Here is a 26,117-nt window from a genome sequence, read left to right on the forward strand (position 1 = left end):
CTTGCTGAGTCATGTTTTGATCTTATCTTTTAACTACTTGTGAAAATATATATATAAGTATATTATATTGTTTTTTTTTTTTCTTCTAGTTTTTTGTTTTAATTTTGTGTGTTTTTGTTGTCATTGCATATTTTCCTCCTATTTTGTGTGTTTTTGTTGTTGCTTTTGGGGTTTTCGGAGTCATTATTTATACATTTATATCTTGTTTTTTGTGTCTTTGTCATTGCTTTTAGTTTTTGGAGTCATTTTGTATTTTTTAATCTGTTTAAAGTAATTTCCTCTATTTGTGTTGTACATTTTTTTGTCACCGTATATGTTTTTTTTTTTTAGTCCTTTTGTGTATTATTTGCAGTTTTGTGATTTTTTTTTTTTGTTTCCTCTGATTTTTTAAATTGCATTGTAGTTTTTTTGTACAGTAATTTTATATATTTTCCTCTTATTTTGTGTGTCTGTTGTTTTATGTGTTTTTCGAGTCATTTTGTGCATTATTTCTCTGTCGTTTTGTGGGTCCCACTTTTTCATGTCTGACATAATTTTACCAAAACAACAAAAACCATTTTATTCAACAGGATTCACAATAACAAGATCAACATTAACTACACATACAATAATGATCTAATACATGATCTACACTCCACCAATATTTACCCAGAGTACAAAAAGCAATGCATGTAAACAAAAAAAAAAAAAACACTAGCTTACAGCTTTGTACACAAAAATATACACAACACATTGAAACTCTAATGTATAAGATTTGTTTTTGTTTTTCCTAATGGAAGTTTTAAATCTTAAAGTAACAATTACATTCAGTCTAATCCATAAGTTTAATACTGGTACAGTAATGTTGATAAACCAGCTACCGTTTTGGACAAAATGGGTAAAATATTTTTCTGTTTTTCAAAGTAAATGCACCAAAGATTTTTTAAAAGCTGTTAGAATTACATTAAAAAAAAAAAAAAAATCACATTTATTGCTAAATGAGGCTTTTTTGTTTATGTATTAACTAAATGTACATTTATGTTGCTTACTGCTTAGTAAAAGTGTTTAATAAGAACATAGTTTAATCTGGTCACGGTAAACATGTTTGTGAATATTAATGTTATGACCACATGTGTCAAACTCAAGGCCCGGGGGCCAAATCCGGCCCTTGAGTGCAACAAATTCAGCCCGCTCGAGAAAACAAAAATAATAGAAAAAACATGAATATTTTTGTAAATTACCAACTAATTCAGCTCCTCCAAATTCAAAATAATTCAATTTAAATGCACAATGTTTGCAGAGCTTAGTTTTCCAGTTCTTATGTCACATTTTTAATTCAAAATTTTTGAAAGAACTCAATTTTTCCAAAATATGGCAAATTTTCTCAAATTATTCCACCGAATTTCCCCAAATTCCCAAAATCGTGCACATTTAAGTGACCCTAGAGGGACTCACATACATTTATATATAATGTATGCGTGACAGTGCAAACCTGGGCACATTAATTATATTAATATTCAATTTGCTCTTTTTCACACCTACAATCCATGGACAACATAAGCTCAAACTGGTCCATATTTGGCCCCTGAACTAAAATGAGTTTGACACCCCTGCTTTAGATTAACAGCAGGTCAGCGGGCCACAATGCGACTCATTCCGGGGTTGATGAAGGAGAAGTTTCTGAACATGGTCTGGTCCACGCTGTTGATGAGCGTGCGGTCGGCACACGACAGCCGAGGCTTCTCGTTGATGAACTCTTTGTCGAAGTTACTGCAGTCGCTGGGTGACGCCTGTAAGAAGTAAAAAGCCCCACAGTTCTCAGATACCATCATGGAATGTCACGTTTTTGTCATTAGTCGTGTTTTAAACGTCCTTTTTAATCAGAAATATTTTGCGTTTGTTTAATTTTACACAATAAATTCATCATATTTGTCATTTAATCTCTTACTTGCACTGAAACAAAAATGTGGTCATCTCAGCCTGAGAAATATATAGTTATAGTTAAAATCATGCCAAAACCTTAAAAAAAGACACAAACATAATTCACAAAGTGATGCATTTTGATTTGCAAATAAGAAACACACCTATCAACTAAATACATCATGCTTCAGAAACAAATAAATAATGTTTTTCTCATACAAAGAAACATGTTTTATTTCTGGAATTACACAAAAATATCCTTCAAGTAAAAAAAACCCCAAAACAAAACAATTGTATAACAACAAACAAAATTTTACGCCTTGCGGATCCACGCACGCATGCCCTGCTTGTACTTTTTTTTTTTTTTTTTTTTTTTAATAATTTAAGACCTGTTTTTTTTTGTCTGTGTGAATCTCAGCCTGAGAAATATATATGGCGTTAATATAATGGGAAAACCTTTAAAAGAAAGACACAAACATGTTTAACTCATGACCAACCATCACAAACAAACTGTGTGGTTTGCAAATAATACACATCATTCACAAAGTGATGCATTTTGTTTTGCAAATAAGAAACGCACCTATCAAACAAATACATCATGATTCAGAAACAAATACATAATGTTTCACACATACAAAGAAACATTTCTTCAATTACACACAAAAATAAAATCCTTAAAAAAAACCATGAAACAAAACAATTTGATTCTATTTTTGGATGTAATATTGGGTCTAATGATTGGTTTGTATTATTTATGATTGTATTTTAAAACTCCCTTGAGTTTTCTAATGTGATTCACTTGACTTTCTGTATTTTCTTCCTTGTTTTGTAGCATAAAAATCTTAATTGTGAGCGGCAAAAGATGTACCAATGTATGTTGTTTGAAAGAGTGCACTGTATTTTAATGCTCTCACAAAATTAAAATTAAAATGAAATGAAAAAAACAATTCTATAACAAAAAACTTGTCACGTGATCTTTGGCACAGATTTTCCACCTTTGCAGATCCATGCACACATGCCCTGTTTGTAATTGAAGGATATTGTTTTGTAATTTCTCTGTAAAACATGCCGTATTTGTTTGATAGGTGCGTTTCTTATTTGCAAAACAAAATGCATTAATTTGTGAATGATGTTTTGTATTTGCAGACCACACTGACTTTGTTTCTGAATAGTTGGGCGTCAGAAAAGCATGTGTTTTGTGTGTTTGTGAAGTTTTGGCATGATGTGATTTGCACTTACTAAAGTGGGTTTGAAGGGCGGAGCCACTTGTCTCCGCTCCAGGGCGCTCCAGACGATGCTGCTGAAGAAGATGTGCTGTCTGATGTTTCCCTTCACTCCCAGCCGCTCCTCGGGCTCCCGCACAAACAGCTGAAACGCAAATGTTCAAACCCCATTAAATTTTAACACTAAAATATTATTTTAACCTGACTGTAACACAAATGCATCTGTCCCTCATGTTATTTGACGTCATGCTTTTATTTTGAAACCATCTCATCCTTGTGGGTTTATTGTTGTCAATATTAATTTAAATAATTTTAATTAAACTATTATTATTATTATTATTATTATTAATAATAATAAATTGATAATTAAATTAACTTAAATTAAATTGGGCTTTTTGCCTTTATTGGTCATATATATGTTGTTACACATATACTGAAATTTGTCCTCTGCATTTTAACCCATCGCTGGAGATATATGGGAATATTATTATCCAATAGTCCTCTTCATGTTAGTATTTTTTCAGTAAAACAATAATCAGAGTATAATTTACCAAAGAGATGTACAAAAATCATAATTCCAAGATTTCCATCCAAATAAAAACTTCAAAATGAACTTTCTTACGACTCCAGTTTGTTAATGGAATTAGGCGTGAGCTTTATATTAAAACACAAATATTTGTTTACATTTTTAAAAAACTAAAACTTTATGAGATATAATGATTTAAGCTGGAAATTCAAACATATGTTAAATAATTAATTTTTTGTCAATTGTCTTAATTATTTTAAGAATAACGTTTAAAAAAAAGAAAAAAACATTTAATCGCTTTTTTAAACAAACATTTTTAAGAACGTTTTTTAGAGAAAAATATATTTTTAAATAAAATATTTTAAGAGTTTAAAAACAAAACAAAACAATGAAAAATTAAATGTAAGGCTATTTTTCTTAATTATGGACCATACAGACAAGGTAAAAATTAAAAAAAAAAGGAAAATAATTACAGACAGTACACTTGGCGTTAAAGGCTTAGTCCTGGTTTCGGTGTCTGACCTTTATCAGTATGTCTTTGGTGACTTTGCTGAGCCAGGATGGGTACGTGGGGTTGTCCGTCCTTATCGACTGAAACAGCTCCTCTTCATCACGACCGTGAAACGGAGACTGACCAATCAGCATCTCGTACAGCAGCACGCCAAACGACCACCAATCCACCGAGCTGTTGTACTTTTGCCCGAGAAGAATCTATCACACACGCACGCACGCACGCACGCACGCACACACACACACACACACACACACACACACACAGTCAGCTCTTACTTTTTTCAGTATTTAAAATGTATATAAAATGCACAAAATGATGACAAAAACACACAAAACATAAGATGTACACAACATTACTCAAAAACAAACAACACACAAAAAAACAACACGAGATGACGACAGATATACACAAAAAAAAACCTGAAAAATAAATAAAATGATAACAAAAATAGAAAGACACAAAAAAAAAATTACAGAGACGACAAAAGTACACAAAATCACTAAAAATACACAAAAAAAAAAAAAAAATACTCCAAATTATTCAAAAAACACAAGATGACCACAGATATACAGAAAAAAATTAAATAAATCAACAAAATGACAACAAAAAAATATACAGACACACAAAGAAAAATACACCAAATTACACAAAAAACATGATTACTACAAAATTTACAGAAAATCAATAAGAACAACAACATAAATGACAACAAAAATACATAAATGACACAAAAAACAACACAAATGCACAGAATGGCAAAAAAAAATAGACAAAATTATACACAATGACAAAATGACCAAAAAGTTCACATTACTACAAGAACGCACAAAACATACACAGAATCACACAAAATGGGACACATAAATATAAAAAAACACTCAAAAACAACAAAGACAGACTAAACCATTAGTTATATCCTGTATTAATGTTCAGTTTGGTCATTATTCTAAATACTGTTAATAATGTGGCCCTCAGATTATTGTTGTGGTCCTGCTGTGTTAAAGTAGCCACCCCATCCCTGATTGCTGTGAAAAACATGACCCATGTATAGTATGCAGTCACCTCAGGGGCGATGTAATCAGGTGTCCCACAGAAAGTGGCTGTGCGCGCTTCTTCCAGCATGTTCTCTTTACACATGCCAAAATCTGCTATTTTTATGTGGCCCTCAGAGTCCAGCAGCACATTGTCCAGCTTCAGATCTCTGCAGAAAAATAAAACAAGCATGAAGTGCAGCTGGGCATGTGTGTGTGTGTGTGTGTGTGTGTGTGTGTGTGTACCTGTAGATGACTCCTTTAGAGTGCAGGAACTGGAGGCCACAGATGATCTCAGCTGCATAGAAGCTGCAAAAGAAACCACAACACGTGCTTTAAACAGAAAAATGGACCAATTGTTGGACAAACGGCTTTGAAAACAAATTCAGCAGAAGAGATTTATTATCAGGCCCCGCCCACTGAGGTCAAACAAGAAAAGAAGCTTTTCCAAGTGGAAAATCGACAGCTTCACATCTAAGGAGGAGTAAAACAAAGATGTGATTTTTGAACGTGTTGAAAGGAGCTAATTTAAATGCTCTGTGAAGGATCAGCTGCTGAGCAGGTGAAGTCTGCCCCCCTGTGTGCACCTAAGACCTGACATCTGATCGTAGCGTACGCTCACATCAAAATTGATTGATTGTGTGAAATTGGCCGTACGCACGTCATATGCTCAGATCTGAACGTACGTTAACTGTTGATAAACAAAGGCCATTATGTGTGTGTGTGTGTGTGTGTGTGTGTGTGTGAATCTCCTGCATTGGATACGCACGTGGCTCTATGAAGGTCAAACTTGTGGCAGCTTTGGATGTGGAACATGAGATCTCCTCCGTTCAGATACTCCATGACAAAGAAGAGATTTTCCTGGAGAAAACAGAACAAGGAAACCATCATCTGGGTTGAGTTTGTGGTTTGATTTATATTTGTGTGAGCTTGGTTCCAACCTTGGTCTGGAAGGTGCAGTAGAGCTGTGTGAGGAAAGGGTTTTCCCAGGCCAAAGATAAGACCCTCCTCTCCACCATGGTGCACTCCACGTCATCGTCCATCAGAACCACGTCTTTCTTCAGGGCCTTGACGGCAAAGAACTGTTGAGTCCTTTTCAGCTCGGCTAGAAACACCTCGAGAACAAAAAGGCTTTGATGAAGAAGGATTGGTGTTGTGTTTTCCTTAACAATAACATAATATATTATAATACAATATAATATCCTAACTTAATAACAGATAAAGTGTGTCGTAGTGTACACACAAACTTTCAAGCCACAATTTCAACCTTCTACATTTGTTTGAGATCCCCTGACATGTTTCAACTGCAAACTGCCAGTCTTCTTCAGAGGCTTCTGCCTATTTCAATTAGGAAATGTCAGAATTACTGCCCTCTATGGGTTGAAACCCAGCTATTACAATTCAAATTTGCTATTGGCTGAGCATGGAGACGCCACATTCATTTGAAAAAAAATCTTAATATAATGTACATGTAACATAATATACAAATATTTAAACATAAAACACAGTGACTGTACACAATATGTATGAATTAATTTGTTATTCTTAAAAATATATATTTTTTGGTGCTCGAGTTGAGATTATTATTAACATATTACTGTTAGTTTCATGTCACAGATGTTAGTTTCTATCTGAGGTGTATAGTATAAGTTTTCATTGAAATGGTCCCAAACATTTGTGACTTTAGGTTGGTTCTTCTTCAGAATGTAAATGGTGAAGCAACACTGCACCCAGCAGTTCATGTATGGTACTGCAGCCAAAATGAAGCAGAAAGATTTTATCATTATTTTCAAACATTAAACGACGTGTGGACGCACATTTTTTGGAGTCAACAACATTATCAAGTATGTTACTAATAATTCTTGCATTATTGTATATGTTACACACATTGTGGTTGGTGCGAATCTCGAGACGGTCTATATATTTAATTGCATTTTTTCTTTTGCCCCTCCCCCCAGCAACAATCTTAGACTCTGTCCAGGAGCCACGCCCATAATCAAGGCAAGACGTACGACGATATCTCGATACGGCAATATATCACAATATTTTTTTTCGCACGATCGATTATCAATATGCTCGCGCAAAGTACCTATTTTTTTTTTTTTCTTTAATTTATTATTTTTTTCTTTATTTTTTTTCCAAACCTTTTCTACTTTTTCACTAAAATGTGCAGGTACGTCTTCGCAGAAATGTTGCACTAAAATACTGTCACTGTTCATAGGACACTTTTTCAATTTATTGACTTTCCGAGATATAAAATAAAAATTGTATTTTTTCACCTAATCTTTTTTTTTCTCATGTCATAGATTATCGTTGAATGATTTCTGACCAATATATCAATAATTGCAGTATCGCCATATTGTGAGATAATCGTTATCGTGAGCTTGGTATCGCGAATCGTATCGCGAGGCACTCAGAGGTTCCCACCCCTACAGCCAAAACCTCAGGTTTTAGTTACTTTTTAATGTTTAACAGGTCTCTCAGATTCCTGCCGTTACCTTTCCAAAGCTGCCTTTTCCGAGCATCTTGTGCAGAACGAAGTCATTGACTGTGAACTTGGGTTCTTTCTTGGGTACGGCGTACAGCGGCTCCTCCGCGGAGGCCTCAGTGCTGCCCTCTGCAGGCCCCTCCCACGTTACACCCTGCAGGTCTGCTCCACGACACAAACATCAGAAACACGAACTCCAAAGAACTGGATTCAAATGAACATGTGACTGTTTACCTCTGCCTGTAGGCGGCGCTGAGGGCGTTAACGCCATCAATAACTCAGTCATGGGTTGGATCAGCCCAGGCTGGTTGATGCTCACTGGACCTTCTCGACCAATGATGTCAGAGTCTCTGGTGGTTTTGGCCTTTGAAGTTAAAGGTACGTTTTAATGTTTGTAAACTTTAGATTATAAAATACTCTGAAAACAAAAGGTCTGATTATTATTTACTAAAACATTTGGAAAGAAATTTGTATGAATTGATCAATTCCTTTCAAATTGTGATTACAATAAAAATGAAAATGAAATAAAAAAAATACATTTTTGGATAAAAATTAAAAAAAATTTAAAAATACAAATACATATTTCAGAATATATTTTGAAGGCTCTGATTACTGACCACACTAAATAGGTTGGAAAGAAAAAAGTATAAATCAATTCATTTCTCTCAATTTACAATTGAAATTCAGTAAAAAAAATGTTTTTTTGGCTTGAAATGAAAATTCAAAAACACAAATAAATACATATATCAAAAATGTATTTTTAAAAATGTATTTAAAATATATTTGAAAAATAAGGGTCTGATTATAATTCCCTACAAAGTATAAATGAATTAATTTATTTTAAAATACCATTAAAATACGGTCAAAAATGCATTTGGGGCGTAAAATAAAATAAAATTAAAAAAACTACAATTTAGGAATATATTTTTAAAAATGTATTTGAAATAAAGTTTGAAAAATAAGGGTCTGGTTCTAACTCTCTAAAAGTACAAGTTAATTAATTTATCTAAAATTAAATTAAATTTTTGGCTTAAAATAAAAATTTAAAAACACAAAAATGCATAATTTAAGAATAAATCGTAAAGAAATGTCTGATTATTATTTACTAAAATTATGTATTTAGTTAATTCCTCTCAGTTTGGGGTTAAAATACAGTCAAAGACCCATTTTTTGATAAAAATATATATTAAAAAATACACAAAACAATACAAAATTTAAAAATATATATATATATATATATATATATATATATAAAATTTAAATAAAAAAATAAAAATAAGAATAAAATCGTAATCAATTGATTAATACTTGAGTCAACAAAAGTCCTCCTAAAGGTTTTTTTTTTTAAATTCTTTTTATGAAAAAATGAAGATTGTTGGAGAACAGTAGCTAAAAAAGGTGAGTATATTGAGTATATTGAGTTCTGTGTTGGTGACGTGTCTGACCTGCTGTTTGATCTCGATGATGGCGAGAGCTTCAGCCATCAGCTTCTGGTTGACTCCACAAAGATTGGCCACTTTCCTCTGGCATTTGTGATGCACGTTCATGCTGCATTCTGCACGAAAACAGAGGATCTTTAACTTTATCCTCATATTCATTTACTATACTGAATCAAAATATACATATTTTATTTTATTATTATTTCTGGAGGAGTACTTGGTTATCAAACAGTAATGTATTTATTTATTTATAATATATGACACGCCTCTCACCCTCACATTTGAGCCCCTGCTTGGCGAGCCCCCACAGCAGCGTCCCACAGTGCTCACAGAACGTGGGGCTTTTGTAGTTGTAGACCTTGAAGCGATGAGGCATGTCGATCTTGAAGCGCTCTTTATGGATCTGCAGCACAATTAAAGGCAAACAAAAAAGTTTTTTAGACCCTTGAAACACCAACAGGGGGCGTTACTGAGTAAAATAACCATAATAACTAAATAATATAATAAATAAACCACGCAACAATAATGTTTTTTTAAATCAGATAAATAAATCGAAAGATAATTTGCTTAAAAAAAAAAAAGTACCAGTAAAAGGCTGAAATTGCCACTTGCATTTGTTTGACAAGACATTTTTGGTGTTTACATGGAAAAAATCTGAAACCACACAAAATATAATATAATCGGAAACAAACTAGAACAAATATGGAGTCAAGTCAATCACTGTTCTCCTTGTTTGGAGAAGAAATCTCAGTAAGAATGAAATAAAAACACTTCTTTGCATCCGTCTATGAGACTCCACATCCCACAATGCAATGCGTGAGGCTTACAGTGGGGTTAAAAATAAACTTTGGAGCCTCAATTTCAACAAGTTCCTTCTATTTTAATAATATATTAAGGTTTTATTTATTCAGACACATTTTAAATCTACAATGTAAATTTGTCTGCTGATCAGGCGACAGGGGGCGTGGCCAGCCTGACTGAACTGTTGAGTTGTCCACGCCCAGAAGAACTCATAAGGACACATCAAAGTCATCAGCAGACGCCTCTGAGGAAGACTGATAGTTGGCAGGCGAAACATGTCAGGAGATCAAAGTAAAATTTCAAAATAAATTTCCTAAATGGGGGGTCGCCAGGAATTAAAATGGGTTTGCCTAAAATGTCTAGTAATTGATAAAAAAAATTACTGATTAAAATCTTTGTTTGTTTTTTTAATTATTACTTTTTAATTATTATTATTATTATTATTATTATTATTATTATTATTATTATTATTATTATTATTATTATTTAATTATTCTTTACCACACAATCTCAAACTAAAATATTCTACATTTTTACTTTCTCAAATATGAAATCCAGTATAAAAATATAGAGAACAAATGTCTCTGGGGTCGCCAGAATTTTGTGAAACAAAAATGGGGTCACGACCCAAAAAAGCCTTGACATATTATTTCAATTTCAACCTTTTTTGATGTTTGAGGCCAACATTATGTATTTATCTGTTCAAAAATATTATATCCAGCAGCTTTAAGTTTAAATAAAAAATCAAAATGTTCATAAAGAAAGTTTTAAAGCAAAAAAAAAGAGTTTAAAACCCTGCGTGTGATGAACAGGCCTTACCATCGTTTCTTTGCTGTTTATTGCTGATCCTGTACATTTGGCGATGACTTTGTCAATGCACTTCTTGTGTATGGCTGCGTTGCATTCTTCGTAACAGAACAATAACCATGTCAGTCTGAGACACAATAACACCCATATAAATCAGTGTGGACACTTACCTCTGCACTGGTAACCCTGTTTGTTCAGGCCCCTGCAGTGGGAGACGAACCCGTGAGAAAAAACACACAAAGTAGCAAAAAGGTTTCAGTGGGATTTGTGTGAATGACGCAGAGCTCCAACGCACCAGACAAACTCTTTGCAGACGGAGCAGAAGGTCGGCTGAGGGAAAAACGTGGCGCTGAACTCGTGACATTTGACCAGGTGAATCTTGGCCTGTTTGATGGCGCCGCGTCGCTGGTGGAGGGCGAACAGACCCTCGCGCTCAGGTTCAGCCTCGGAGTCTGCACCGCTCTGAGCTGCTGCGTCTGGAACACATCGGGAAGGTCAAACTCTCTACTCCACCTATACCAAAAGTTCAACTGTAATGTAATGTAAATATAGAGCATGAATTATAATATCACTGTTCATCACAGACGTAGCAAATGTATCTTTTCAAAAATATCTCCATCTAGAAACTAAAAACGAATTGAACATAAAAAAAACTGATTGATAGTATCTAAATAATTTCCCTTCACAATAAAAGCCTAAAAGTTCAGCGCCTGCATGGCTAAACGACACCCTGTTTCTCCTCATTGGAGACTCTGTCACTCCTGAAGAAAAACACAAAAAAACAATAATTTAAGAATACATATTTTAAAATGTATTTGAAATATACTTTGAAAAATAAGGGTCTGGTTATAATTGTCTAAAAAGTAGAAATTAATTAATTTCTCTCAAATTACAATTAAAATACAGTCAAAAGTAAATTTTTGGCCTAAAATTCAAATAAAAAAAACACAAAAATACATAATTTAAGAAAAAATATTTTAAAAAAATTATTTGAAATGTATTTCGGAAAAGAAAGGTCTGGTTATTATTTACAAAAAAAAGTTGGATGTAATTTAATACTTAGTTAATTCCTCTCAAATTGGGTTTAAAATACGGTCAAAAACCCATTTTTAGATTAAAAAATATATACATAAATTAAAAAAAATACACAAAACAATACATAATTTAAGAATATAAATTTAAAAAAAAAAATTAAATAAAAAATGTGTTTAAAAAATTAAATTGGTAATTAATTGATTCATACTTGAGCCAAAACGTTTTTCTATTTTTCCCCTTTTTTATGAAAAAATGAAGATTGTTCATAAAGGTGATAGCGTATATTGAGTTTTCTGTTGGTGGTGTGTCTGACCCTCTGTTTGCTGTTGAAGGCTCCACTGGCAGTTTATTACTGACTATTTATTAAATCCATCATTAAAGCTGAAAAAGAAACATTACCAGAGATTCCGACAGACCGTGAATGCAACACGCTATGTCAAGTCTTTGCACACACACACACACACACACACACACACACACACTGAGACAAATCACATCTTTTAAGTCTTGAAACATAAACTGTCTAGCAATAATCAAGTTTAAAATATATATTTTAATTATATTTTAAAATTTCTACGTACATTTTTTTTTAAATAATTTTGTTTATTTATTTATTTTGCACAATTAAAAAAACAACACATAGTATCATCAAAATAGATATACAAAGCAGGAAGAGGCAGAAAGCTTAAATAATTATAATTATTTCATATGAAAACACCACACACAATACCAAACAACTGTATTCTATACTTTCACTTTCTCAAATATAAATCTTGTAAAAACAAAATGCAGTATAAACATATCCGAGCTGGTGTTTATTGTGACATTGTGCCCTGATACTGACTACTCTGTATTTGTAATCTGCACTTATTATTAGACAAAAGGGGACGGATATGATTAAAATATTATTTTTTTTTTTATTAATCCTACAGTAAAACTAAAGTAGCCTACATTTAGTTTGTAACGTCCCATAACTTTAATTAATTTCTAAAACAATAAACTACAGTTGCCTCATAATGTGCAGTAACTGAAAAACCTTGAAGCTTCATCAGAGAAGAGAAAGGAGTGTTTGTAGGAAGTCGTTTGGCTCAATAAGTCACTGAACCACCTGTTGTCACTTCCTATTCATTCTATTTATAATCTCACTCCTGGTATTCCTCATAGACTGTAAAAAGAATGGTTGGGACAAGCTCCCCGGTGGAGTGAAGCTTTCATTTTTAGAGCTCCCCCTGCTGACTGGCTCCAGTATAGGATAAACCCCGCCTCCTCAATGATAACAGATGGGATGTGTGTCAAACTGTAAAGTTAAAATACACGTCACATCATTTATTTTCCAAACCTAAACTCTGCTGTGATCATTACTTATTATCACCCTACATTGTGTTCAAGTGCTCATTTTTCTGTGAAGTTTTTACATCATATATTACCAGGATTGACAGCCGCAGATCTTGCGTAGCTCTCTTTGAGAATAGCAGTTACATCGTAAAGGAAAGCTGAGACGCCATTAAACTTTTCCGTTCAGTTTTTTCATCTTTTTTGAGCTGTCAAAATGAGTTGTACTGCAATAAACTGTTCTAAGCCATTGGTAGAATTGTCAGCGGTAGAGATACTTATGTTCGTGGCGTAGCTGGGCTGCGTAAGTCATCAGGGCAGTACACTAAATGGGCGGGGCATGTTACCAGGGCTCCTCCCCCCAGACTCTGGTTCCAAATGATGTCAAGTTTGCAAGATGGAAGTGCCCCTAAGTGCTATTTGTGTGTGCGTGATACAATCTGTGTGTCTGTACACTGATCTGTGTGTGTAGAATTAGGATTTGTAAACAAAGTTTTCCGTACGGAATCCAATCTGTGTCTGTATTGACATTCGTATGCGTGACTCATCAAACCGGAACATTCAATTGGCTGTCTCTGTGCACAGGACTTTTGGAACACATTTGGTGAATGTGATCTGTAACTTTTTAATAGTTGTATCTCCTGCAATATCGTTAGAAACCAGCAGTTGTCGCTGGTACCAAGTGACAGACACTCCAATTGGAGGCAAACTTCATAATACACTTTTTTATGTATATATTTTTACAACTGTAATGTATATGTCATTTAACTACGTCATATAACTTATTAATAAAACACGTGTTTATAAGACACACTGTTTGCCAACTAAACAACCTCCAAAACGCAGAAGAAGAGGAAGAGGAAACTACCGCTAAAAAAAACCTGAAGAAGATGATCAGGGGAAGCGGGACACTCGGTGCATCCGCCAATACACCTTTATTTGTCTTAACAAAGAGATTAATAAAGCTGATCATATAACGAGGCGTCTCTATGGATACTAGAGGATGACTTGATAAATCGTTGCCTCGGCTCCTTGTGGCAGTGAGGCAGATTCCATCAAAGACGGAACAGACGAACAAGTTACAGATCGCATTTGCCAAATATGTTCCAAAAGTCCCGTTTGATGACACACAGATTGGATTACACACAATCAACTTTGTTTACAAATCCTAATTCTACACACACGGATCAATGTAGAAACACACGGATTGTATTACGCACACACAGATAGTTGTTACAATAATAGCCCCATATGTGCCCACTGGTATTCCCTGGTATTCTCCAGCTCATCAGGCTTTGGTTTGGTGTCATTTTATTCACAGCTTCTCACAGCGGCGGCCATGGAAATGTTTCATAATAAATGATATTTTCATGTTGACTCACCGGTTTTCTCCAGACAGTATTTGGCCTCCATCAGCAGGCGACCCTGTGGCTTCAGCTCCAACTACGACAAAAACATGGTGTTTGGTTAGCATTCAAAAACATCTGTGCATGCATTATTATTTACAAGTAAATATTTGTATTTTCCTCCTGTGGAGTCTGAAAATGCTAATATAACTGCAGATGCAACACTGATGTATAAGGTTGGAAGCAGGTGGATGTTTACGAAAAATTTCCACGGGAATTTGAGCTTAGAAATTTTGGTGTTTTTTACCCGTTTTTTTAAAATGTTCAGCTACAAATCGGTTTTCAGGAGAAAAGTTTTCGCTAACGCTACGCTAATATGTGCACTTTTAGCTCGATTGTCAATCGCATTATCTGGGCAAATTAATCAAGCTAAGGATTGTCTAATTCTAACCGAATTAACTTGTTTACATGCATTTAAAAAAACATTTACTATCAGAATAAACCATTCATTTAGTTTTTCTTAAGCTGCATGTAAACACACCGAGTGATTCTCAAAATGTGAATTTGCAAAGTTGTGTGAATTAATTTCATTTTTGCGTGAATATTTACATGTAAACGCACTGTTTGTGTTTTTTACATTTAGTAATCCTACAACAAACACAAACAAAGAGCGAAATCTGCAAACAAGGCACAGTTATTCTGCTTAATCCTCACATTCAGAGAAAAAACTGTTTTCTTTTCCATTATCTGATAAGTGAATGGAAAAAAAAACAGTCACAGTCAAAAATGTTCTTTATTGCAGTTTTCAGCTTTTCAGGTCTGCATGTCAAATATTCCTTAATCACATTTTCGGTTTGTACATTTAGTTATCTAACTTTGACAGAGACAGATCTTTTCTTTATACATCTACCAACAAAGGAGAGAAAAAGTCATTTTTAAAAAATAATTTAAAATGTAAGAAAACATTTTTGTTTAGAGAACATGATACATGTAATTTCTCATTAGTCATATCATCAAAATTTGAGGAAAATATTAGTGTTTAATTATTGTCCATACATTTCAAATATATTGCTTTACAATCAGTTGGAAAAATCTAAATCACCTACATATAATTAAAACATTTTATTTGCTTTTATAGCAAACATCTAGACCCAGACTGCCTCACCCATATCTCCAGCTTTCCGTTCTCCTTCTTGCAGCGAGTAGCGAGTGCGTCCAACGCTACGGTGGTCTCAGACTTCAGCTCGGCCGTGCGGTCCTTCACCATCACGTGCATGATGCGCCCGCGGTGCACGTGGGCATCGAAGGTGGTGCTCCATGGGGGGTACATGGTGGGCTTCTTCTGTTTGTACACCTGGCCCTTCTCTGTTGGGGAGACCAGGAACAGCTTTAGCAGGTAAATAATAATAATAATAATAATAATAATAATAATAATAATAATAATAATAATAATAATAATAATAATAATAATAATAATAATAATAATAATAATAATAACAATAATAATAATAATAATAATAATAATAATAATAATAATAATAACAATAATAATAATAATAATAATAATAATAATAATAATAATAATAATAAAAGTCCAAGACTTATTTTTTGTTTTTATGAGACCAGCCAATATCAAAATTTAAAATGAATTTGAACGTATACATTTGCCTGCAAATTAAAACCAGCTCACCAGAGCATTTAATTTATCTAAAACGACACAGAACGCATCCACAGCAAGTGTTGATTATTCACTCCTTCAAAATAAAAGCGCAAAAACATTTTTATTTTTTGGGAGTCAAAGTCACGTAATCCATTAAAAACTGCTCAGAAAATAAATAAATAAATAAAACAATGAAATAAAAACTGATCAGAGACCCCTGTATGGGTCTCGACCTATGCGTTGAAAACCACAGGAGGTTTTCCATTGGCTTTCATTTGTGAGTTCACATATCCTGTTTACTGGCATTAAAGGCTTTCAGTTTGTGTTGCATCATGTCAGAGATAAAAAAATAAAAACATAAAAAAAGTGGATAAATATTCTAAACTCTATTCTGGACATCATAAATGACATCTGCTGATTTAATAACTTACATAACAATCCCATGCTGCAACAATAAATCCTGCTTATCTTTAAACGCAGTGATCTGTAACCTTCTCAGTGATGATCATCCACATCAGCTGTCACAGTTTCAAACAGACACACACTATCACATCCACTGGTTCTCAACCTTTGGTGGATCTGGACCCCATTTTGATTTCAACAATTTCTGGTGACCCCAAATCATTTTTTTTAAGAATAACTTTTTGATCATGTTTGTTCTACTATATACGGTCAATGACGTGTGACGCCTAAATATTCTAACTGCATTTATTTTAGTTAAAAAAGCTTTAAAATGCAGAAAAAGACACAAAATATGTAGTAAATAAGTATATATGTGCATTTTTTAAAAACATGTTAATTTGTAATTTAAAATATCATGTGGTGCGATTGTCTGACCATGACTGCTGTTTAGAAAAAATCATTAAATTACTCTCAATCTATTCAAATTTATTTCATGCCCTATTATAGTTCTGATATAGTCCTGTATACAATTTTAAAGTATTTTTTTAATATTTATTTCCATCATAATATTTATGCAAACCTTGCCCGATGATGAACACTTTAAGAAAACTCATGCAGTGAAAATCCTAGCATTTTAGTATTATTATTATTATTATTATTATTATTATTGTTGTTATTATTTATTTGACAAAGTGAAAGTATTTAATACAGTTGTTTAACATTGTGTGTTTTAATTTGTAAAAGAATAATAATTAAAACATTTAAAAATTAAAATTTCTAATCAGTAATTCTTTAAAATTAATTTTCTTAAACAATTACTAGACATTTCAGGCGATCCCATTTAAACTCCAGGCGACCCCACATGGGGTCCCAACCCCAAGGTTTTAAAACCCTGTTCTAGTCTTTGCATCAGTATTATGCATATACCAGGAACCCGTGAAATGAAAAAGTGGTAACTGTTTTTTTTTTTTGTGCATTATTTTTCTGTAAAGAATTCATCACAATCAATGCATTAAAGTCCCAGACCTTATGTTTATACATCAGATCAGGGGTTCTCAAACTGAGAGCGGGTCGCCAGATGCTTTTAAGAAACTAAGAATATTTTTTGAGCAACTTGAGCTCATTTTTTAATAATTTTAACCTATTTTCATCACTTTTTCTTGCCATATTTTTGCTCCTTTTAATGCATTTTTGCTACATTACTCCCATTTCTGCCACTTCTCCATCAATGTTCAATGACTTTTCTGTAAATTTTTTCCACTTTCAAGATACAGTATATTCGGCACTTTTAAACCCTTTCCACCACTTTTCCACCTAATGTCGCATATGTTGACCCAATATTGTCACTTTTAACCTCTTTTCATCATATTTAATGCTTATTTAACCACATTAACAATTTGTCATACTCATTATTTGCCATCCATCCATCCATTCATTTTCTAACCCGCTTTGTCCTATTTCAGCGTTGTGGTGGTCTGCCGGAGCCTATCTTCGGCTCACACTGGGCGCAAGGCGGGGGTACACCCTGGACAGGGCGCCAGTCCATCACAGACTAACAACCACTCACACTCACATTCACTCCTACGGCAATTCAGAGACTCCAATCAACCAAACAATCATGTTTTTGGATTGTGGGAGGAAACCAGAGTACCCGTAGGGAACCCACGCAGCACAGGGAGAACATGCAAACTCCACACAGAAAGGACCCAAATGTCCAGGGCTTGACCTGCAAGCTGCACCGTGCCAGTTGAAACTCATTTTTCCTACTTTTAAGCCAATATTGAGACTTTGAACATGTTTTACCACTTTTTCTGTCCTTTTCTGACCACTCTAATTTGCAACTTTTAACCTATTTTTGTGTTTTTTTTAGAATCACATTTCACCACTTTTTCAGCCATTTTTGGTCACTTTTAACCCATTTTATTTCTGATTAAAACAAGGATTTACATCTTTAAGATGACTATATACTATGGTGCAAATAATAATGAACTTTATGTATAACAATGGATATTATTCATATAAATAAATAAATGTGGTTATCACAGATTCATAGAACAATGGACCATCATTTTGCTGACTTTATGAATGGACCCCCTTATAGATGGTCCTGTCTCCACATGACTGTTCTTCAATGTTCATGTCTGTGTTCAACCACCTTCAGCTACAGTGGGGGTCCCCGGTCTCTGGACCCTTTATTTTAGGGGTCGTGGGCTGAAAAGGTTGAGAACCACTGACTTAGATTTCTTTGGAGGGCTGTTTTAGTTTTTATTATTTAACATACAAAACGTGTTTCTATTCACTGCCTCACACTATTTCCAGCACTTAAGATGTAAATATAGTATGTGGCAAAAAAAGAAGAGGAAATCAGATGAGTATTAGAAAGAGGTCACCATTGTTTCCACTGAATAACTAACTATAACCAATGGGTGGCACAGTGGAAACTACTCAAACTGTGACACTATTTTAAAACATGCGAGCCCACACGCTGCAGTGTGAAAATGACATGCGTAAAGGAAAATAATGACATGAAACTAGATTAGGACCTGTGAGTGAGTGAGTTAACTGTGCGTAAAATGCACACACACACACACACACACACGCACACACACACACACACACACACACACACACACACACACACACACACACACACACACACACACACACACACACACACTGTTCCTCGGTGTAAAGATAGCCATGCTCTGTGGTTTCAAAGAGCCACACCAACCTTCCTCTTTCCTCGCCGTCACCGTTTGTATCTCGTACATTTTGGTGAAGATAAGCAGACGCAGACTAACGGCTAAAAAAATGGGAAGTTTTTTTTAAAGTTGGGAAAATTAAAGGAAAGGCAATGGAACCGATGAGAGAACAAGAGAACACACTTTGTTATGTTTGACTTTGGGAAAAGTTGACAAAGTGAATCCAGTCATGGTGATAATAAGGAATAAAGCTGAAAGCCTGAGGTAATATTTAAACAGTCTGTGAGGATCGAGATGTTCTTCTTCTCTGTTTTTCTGTCTGATCCGTCAGTCTGTCACGCTATAAATAGTCAACACTCAACGTCAACTTTATTCACTCAACATCCTGAGCATCATTTCCTGGAAGGGAGGAAATGAACTATTTATTTATTAATTTTTTTAAACCAAATAATGACTCTGCAAAAAGTGAAAATAAATGCACACAAAGTGTCACATTAAGGCCTGTATTGAAAATATTATGGGCAGATGTTGATTTAGTATCGAATGTATCATATTTATTTATAGCAGAAAAATTGTGTGTGGGGCAGATAATATTTGTTAAATTTCCATGGCAACTTAAAGGCACACTGTGTAACTTTTGGCCACTAGGGGCGCTAAACCGGTAACGCAAGCACCCCTAGTGGCCACAAGCGCCACAGCACTGTCGCAAAAATCGTGCCATCCTCCCTTTTGATCGTGTATGCAGACAGTAGTTGACCTGTAACTTTGGCATAAGAATTGGCTCTAAGGGTTGGGGTGCGAAGCGGGGCTGGGCTCGCGCCGTGGCTTCAGTCTATAGGCTGGAGGAGCAGCTGCCATCGCCGCCATCCTCTCCCCGCCGCCGGAGGGCCAGCGCTAGGTCCTCCTCGCCGCGTCGATAGCGCCCCCCCCCACTCCCTGGCCTCGCCGCAGTCGTCGCCCCCCCTTTGGCAAGGCCAGAGAGTAGGGGGAAGCGCCACGGCTGCGGCAAGGCGGGCCGAGCACCGGGTCTCTGGTGGCGGGGAGAAGAATGCGACGGTGGCGGCTGCTCCTCCAGCCCATAGACTGTAGCTGCGAAGGGGGGCTGGGAGCCAATCCTTATCCCTAAGTTACAGATCTGACTTGCCGACTTCCTTTACTAAAGAATCCATGTTTAACTGAACTATCACAGTGATTAGTGCACCATTAACCCAACACTAAACTACCATATTGTGCTCTTTTGGCTGTAAACAGATGTAACTCGTTTCAGCTGTCCACAGCAATGGCGCTGAGTCGGGAAATGCCCGTATGTTGTGACATCACGTGGGAACTATATAGATAGATAGATAGATAGATAGATACTTTATTCATCTCCAAGAGAAATTCATATATATCAGAGCCTGTGGTCATGTGACTGCCGTAAAGTGAAGCGTTCTCCAGGCATTCTCTAGGTCACGTGACCTGGCCAAAGACGGTCCGTCTCCTCCAAACTTACATAGTTGGTATTTTAAGAGCATTGATACTGTCAGCGCTGTATATTGGCCTGAGGAATCACTTAAAATAACTCATATGGGTCAAATCTTTAGGTCAAAAAGTCCACAGTGTGCCTTTAAGGAATTCTGAAATATTCAAATTCCCAAGATAATTATGTATTGGCATTATTCGGAAATTGGGAGTAATTTTAAATAACTGATGCTGATATTTTATAGATGACGCTAAAATACATTATTATTATGATTATTATGATTATTGATATTAATTTGGGAAATTCCCAATTTTTTCCCGTTAATTCACATGGAAAGTTTCCAACTTTCAAAATTCCTGGAGTTTTGCAACCCTTTTTGAAATGTTATGTTTTTCTATTGTATTATTTTGCATGGATGGTAATATTTGTTAGGATATAGTTCTGTTATTTAAAATTATGAAACTAATTTCCAGGTAATTCCAGTAAATAATTCCAAAGTTTAAAAAATTTCCCAAAATTCCCAAATTTTAATTCTCGTGGAAATTTAAGGAAAATGTTTTATATAAATGTGTGTGTATATATATATATATATATGAATAAATTGACTAAAATGAGCCTAAATGCATTCTGATGATGTGATGAAATCAGGACTTTTAATTTTAACTTTAAAAATGTAATAATCTTTTATGTCGTGTTTTTTTTCTCTTAATATTTTTTTTTTTTATAATTTTGAATTTTTTATGGATTTTGTGAGTTTTAGTAGTTTTTTTAGTCCTTTTGTTTGATGTACATACAGTATATATTTCTAGATTTCTTTTAGATTTTTGTGAATTTTTGTTGGTTTTTTTTTATCTTTTTTTGGTCTATGTAGGATATTTTGAGGCTAAATGAATTTGGATGTCGAAAGCAGGACTAAAAATAAATAATATCATTTGAAGTATGAGACGTAAACTAACAATTAATCTAAAATGATTTATAAAATGACCACTATGTTAAACTGCTCCGATCAAGATTCCAAATGAAACAAAAAAAACACACTGAGCATGTTTTAGTGCAGGATTTGTCAAGATATTTACTCAGGTTGTTCAAAATAAAACCAGAATCTATTCAGAGTTTTGGCTCCAAACGATGAAATACAGCTTTTTGTGTCACTGAGAATTCCACTGTTTATTTTAGCTCCTATAATATCCTCCCACATTCCTAAATATATATGTTAGTGTCAATGACATTGGCTTACACGCTCCTAACTGACTGTGGGCGTTAATGCGTCTTTTTCTCATCTATGTGTTTACGTTGAAATCACGTCAAACCTATCATGTGATTACAGAACGACACGCACTTATAAACAGATTTATTTCCAGATGGACCAGGATTCTGTCCCATTAAAGTGTGTACTTTTAATCTTTTAAAACGATACATAACCTATTTCATCAATGCACTAAAGCTGGAGAATAAAACTTCCTCTTAGAAACACACATAATAAACATTTATACTGTATGTGGGCATCACCACAGATTATATATAAACTTATTTTCAGAGACTTCTTATTTATTTATTTATTTATTTATTTATTTATTTATTTATTTATTTGTATAAATATAATGTTTTGTTCTTGTTGGATTTATTAAGCTTATTTTCAGACTTCTAATTTATTTAATATTTATTTTATTCAGTTGTAGAATATGCGTATATTTATGTTAAAATAGCAGTTATTTTACGCTTTAAAAATATATATTTTTAGTTCTTGTTGGACATATTAAGGTTTTTTTTAGGGTCTTGTAATTTATGTTTTAATTTATTTTATTCAGTTGTAGAATATGCATAAGTTTAAGTTAAACTAGTAACGGTTGTTATTTTGTGCTTTATAAATATATATATATATATATTTGGGTTTTGTTGCATTTATTAAGCTTCTAATGTATTCTTTTTTTATTCTATAAAATTGAAGAATATGCATATTTTACGTTAAAATAGAGGTTATTTTGCACTTTAAAATAATATTTTTTATGTTTTTGTTGGATATAATAAGGTTTTTAAGGGTTTTGTAATGTATTTATTATATTCAATTGTAGAATATGTGGATGTTTAAGTTGAACTAGTAGTTATTTTGCCCTTTATAAATATAATTTTTTGTTCTTGTTGGATATATTAAGCTTATTTTCAGAGTCTTCTAATCTTTTTATTATTTATTCTATTCATTTGTAGAATATGCGTATGTTTACGTTACAGTAGTAGTTACTTTACGCTTTAAAATTAAATTTTTGGTTTTTGTTGGAATTATTAAGATTATTTTCCGTCTTCTTATTTATTTATTGTGTAATCTTTTCAGTTGTAGAATATACGTATGTTTAAATTAAACTAGTAGCTTTAAAAATGTTTTTTTTTTTGTTGGATATATTAAGCTTATTTTTAGAGTCTTGTAATTTATTTTGTATTTATTCTATTTAATTGCAGAATATGCGTTTAAGTTAAAATAGTATTATTTCGCACATTACAAATATAATTTTTGGTTTCAGTTGGATATATTCAGGTTTTTTTTAGAGTCTTGTAATATATATATTTTTTTTTATTAAATTTAAAAATATTCTTACGTTTATGGTTAAATTCTGTGTAACCCATTGGGTAATCAATGATATCCGTATCATCCAATTCTCAAGGCAGCATTATCAGAATTGTATTAAAAGTAAAAATTGTTGTATTGGGACACCTCTAACACTTAGTAATAATGCCATATGTTACCATGGGAACCATTCCTTGCACTTGATTATTTACTACGTCACATATGTGCATTTAAAGTTGTTTTTATTGCATCTGCAGCTTCTAAATCACCTCTCGTTCACACTAGTAAAGCACACAGATGATATTATTATTTCAGTGAAGCTTAACTCTTAATGGCTATATTTACATGAGAGCTTTGAATCCCCTTTAATAAACCTTTTCACACTCTCGCACTGGTTCAGTTCTTCCGCATTAGGTCAAAGGTCAAGAGGGATAAACTCGCCATGGCTGACGGTGTAGGAAGCGAGTCTGACAGAGATTTGGATTATTTTACTTGTTGTAGCATTGATTCCTTGAAATATTATATCAGTCTCCGAGGCAGAAAGACAGAGTTAGCTGCTAATGCTAATGCTAATGCTAATGCTGCACACGAGCTAAAAATTCTGTTTTTTCCTCACTTTTCAAACTGTTTCAGCTGATGGCGTCACTCCAGTTCACTTATCGAACTGTTCATCTTGTGCACTTCCTTCAAATAATAATAATAAAATAATAGCTTAATAAAAATAATCATGGACCTGGTTAGCACTGTTTGGAATAATGGCATTTAAAATAACAACGTTAGGTAACAGGGTTTTTTTTTTCAGTAACGGGGTAATTTAACTAATTACTTTTTATGCCATTACAACGCCGTTAACGTTACTGATCACTAAATGTGGTGCTTTACATGTATTGAGTGAATAAACTGTAATCCAAAAGCATCCCTGGCTTCATACGCAGCTGTAGTGAGGAGGTGGGTTAAAAACAAGGTGAGCGATTATGATTGGCTAAGGCGGAGTCATGTTTCATGGTAGCCAATCAGAGCATGTTTTTACACTTGTGCCAGCACACGCACACACACACACACACACACACACACACACACACACACACACACACACTACAGATATGATGAAGCAGCAGAGATGGCGAGCGTGGAGCAGTCTGATGAAAAGTTGCTATTCTTTAAGGTGACGATACAAACACAACTTTAAATTAATTGTGGTCAAAGACAAGAACGTACATGTGAAGTGCTCATTATATCCAGGAGTGAAGACTTTGTCGTCATCCGTTGTAAGAAACTCAAATTTAATGAAGCACAACAACACACGCATCTAAAAAATCTGAATTCTTTGACAAAGAGCAACGCAAAAACTTACTTTCCTTGGTAATGAGTTACTTTTATTATAGAATAATTCAATTACTAACTCAGTTATGTTTTGAAACAAGTAGTGAGTAACTATAACTAATTACTTTTTTTAAAGTAACGTTCCCAACACTGTTGGTTAGTGAATAGTGTATTTGGTAAATTTAACCTTTTCAAAGTGAGAACTCATAATGTCCTTTTCACACTAGGAAATCTCACTTGTCCCATCAATAATAATAATACATGGTATTCATAAGCGCTTTACAAAAACTCAAAGACACTTTACAGTTGTTAGAACAATTACACAAGTCAGAAATAGAAACCAACAACAACAATAAAGTAAATACAGAAAATACATAACAATCAAAAGTTAAAAGCTTGGGAGGAGGAGCGTGGAAACAGAGGAGATCTGTCGTTTTGGTTCCGATTCTGTCATCGGTTTTACAAAAGTGCCCAGATACGTGCATCATTGCCGGGTAGAGTCCTAATGCACCCCCTGGAGACCCAGGTCGTCGGTGTTTTCATTCACCAGGGGTGGAAGCGAAGGGACGGCCTAGCCATCGGTTTTTAAAAGTGCTCAGATTGCCCGAAATCGGCATCAGCGTAAAACCCTGGACACCTCCTCAAGTCTGAATACATGTAATATTAATAATATAAACACTAACGATCTGTGGAATAACATTACAAACGCCGTAAGGTTGGAAATATCAACAAAGTTATGTTTACATCCCTCTCGACCTATGACCCCCGCAGGTCGTGCATGCGCAGTTCCAGAGTGTGAAAAGGCTTATTACAGAGTGGATGGACGGAAGCAGAAACATGCTGACCTAAGTGAAAGTGTGTTATTAATTATTATGTGGTCTTCTATGGTGTAGCAGAAAATAAAAGGTTTGTTGTGTGTTTTTTTTCCTGATAGACGTGATATGTCACGTTCTCCCCCTGTCCAATCAGAACCCTTCCCCACCCCCAGACCTAAAGCGGAATTAAATAAATCCGAATAAACGTGTTTTCCATGTAAACCTCCATTCGGAATAACTATTTCCATGTAAACACAAAGCAGAACACTTTAATTCAGAATAATTTAATTCAGAATTTAAAAAAACTTCACGTAGCTGTGGCCAGTGTGCGGACCAACATCAGCTGGACTAATTAACTGCTGGACAGATGAATGAATTATTCATGCTCACCTGTGTCGATAGCCTCCTTCATGTAAACAGCACAGTAGGGGTTCAGCACCTCTTCATGGTACGCCAGACCAGGATCGATCTCAAAGTTGGAGAAACCGATCCTGAGGAATGGCGACATGGCTGAAAATGGTTGGGCTCACGTTGACTGCAGACTTCCTTTCCTGCTTCCTTTCCTGCTTCCTTTCCTGCTTCCTTTCCTGCTTCCTTTCTCCACACTTTACACTTTTAACCTGAGAGGACGAGACGGAGTGAGACATGGGATGATGTCACTGCAGACCAGAGGTGTAAAGAGTATTAATATATCCAACTCAAGTACACTGTAAACCTGAATAAGTTACCAGAACTCAGAAAAATAGAAGCAA

At 34.3% G+C, this 26,117-nt stretch overlaps 1 protein-coding gene across 2 annotated transcripts in view; it reads right to left on the minus strand.

The window, feature by feature from the left end:
- Positions 1-996: 996 nt before the first annotated feature.
- The window catches only part of prkcq (protein kinase C, theta), a 34,788-nt gene continuing 9,667 nt past the window's right edge, over positions 997-26,117 (minus strand). The window contains exons 2-18 of one of the 2 annotated variants that reach the window (XM_028449266.1): positions 25,756-25,985; positions 15,607-15,806; positions 14,478-14,538; positions 11,024-11,204; positions 10,899-10,930; positions 10,741-10,826; positions 9,394-9,523; positions 9,127-9,236; positions 7,916-8,045; positions 7,692-7,843; positions 6,135-6,308; positions 5,963-6,054; positions 5,440-5,502; positions 5,225-5,363; positions 4,171-4,359; positions 3,139-3,267; positions 997-1,769 (exon numbers count right to left, since the gene is read on the minus strand). In XM_028449266.1, the coding sequence (XP_028305067.1) occupies positions 1,611-1,769; positions 3,139-3,267; positions 4,171-4,359; positions 5,225-5,363; positions 5,440-5,502; positions 5,963-6,054; positions 6,135-6,308; positions 7,692-7,843; positions 7,916-8,045; positions 9,127-9,236; positions 9,394-9,523; positions 10,741-10,826; positions 10,899-10,930; positions 11,024-11,204; positions 14,478-14,538; positions 15,607-15,806; positions 25,756-25,873 (2,145 nt within the window). In that variant the 5' untranslated portion in view covers positions 25,874-25,985 and the 3' untranslated portion in view covers positions 997-1,610. The remainder of the gene's footprint in view (positions 1,770-3,138; positions 3,268-4,170; positions 4,360-5,224; positions 5,364-5,439; positions 5,503-5,962; positions 6,055-6,134; positions 6,309-7,691; positions 7,844-7,915; positions 8,046-9,126; positions 9,237-9,393; positions 9,524-10,740; positions 10,827-10,898; positions 10,931-11,023; positions 11,205-14,477; positions 14,539-15,606; positions 15,807-25,755; positions 25,986-26,117) is intronic. The other variant, XM_028449265.1, reaches the window with a different exon arrangement.

This window comes from Gouania willdenowi, chromosome 6, assembly GCF_900634775.1.
Source record: "Gouania willdenowi chromosome 6, fGouWil2.1, whole genome shotgun sequence".
In the NCBI taxonomy this organism is placed as follows: Eukaryota; Metazoa; Chordata; class Actinopteri; order Blenniiformes; family Gobiesocidae; genus Gouania; species Gouania willdenowi.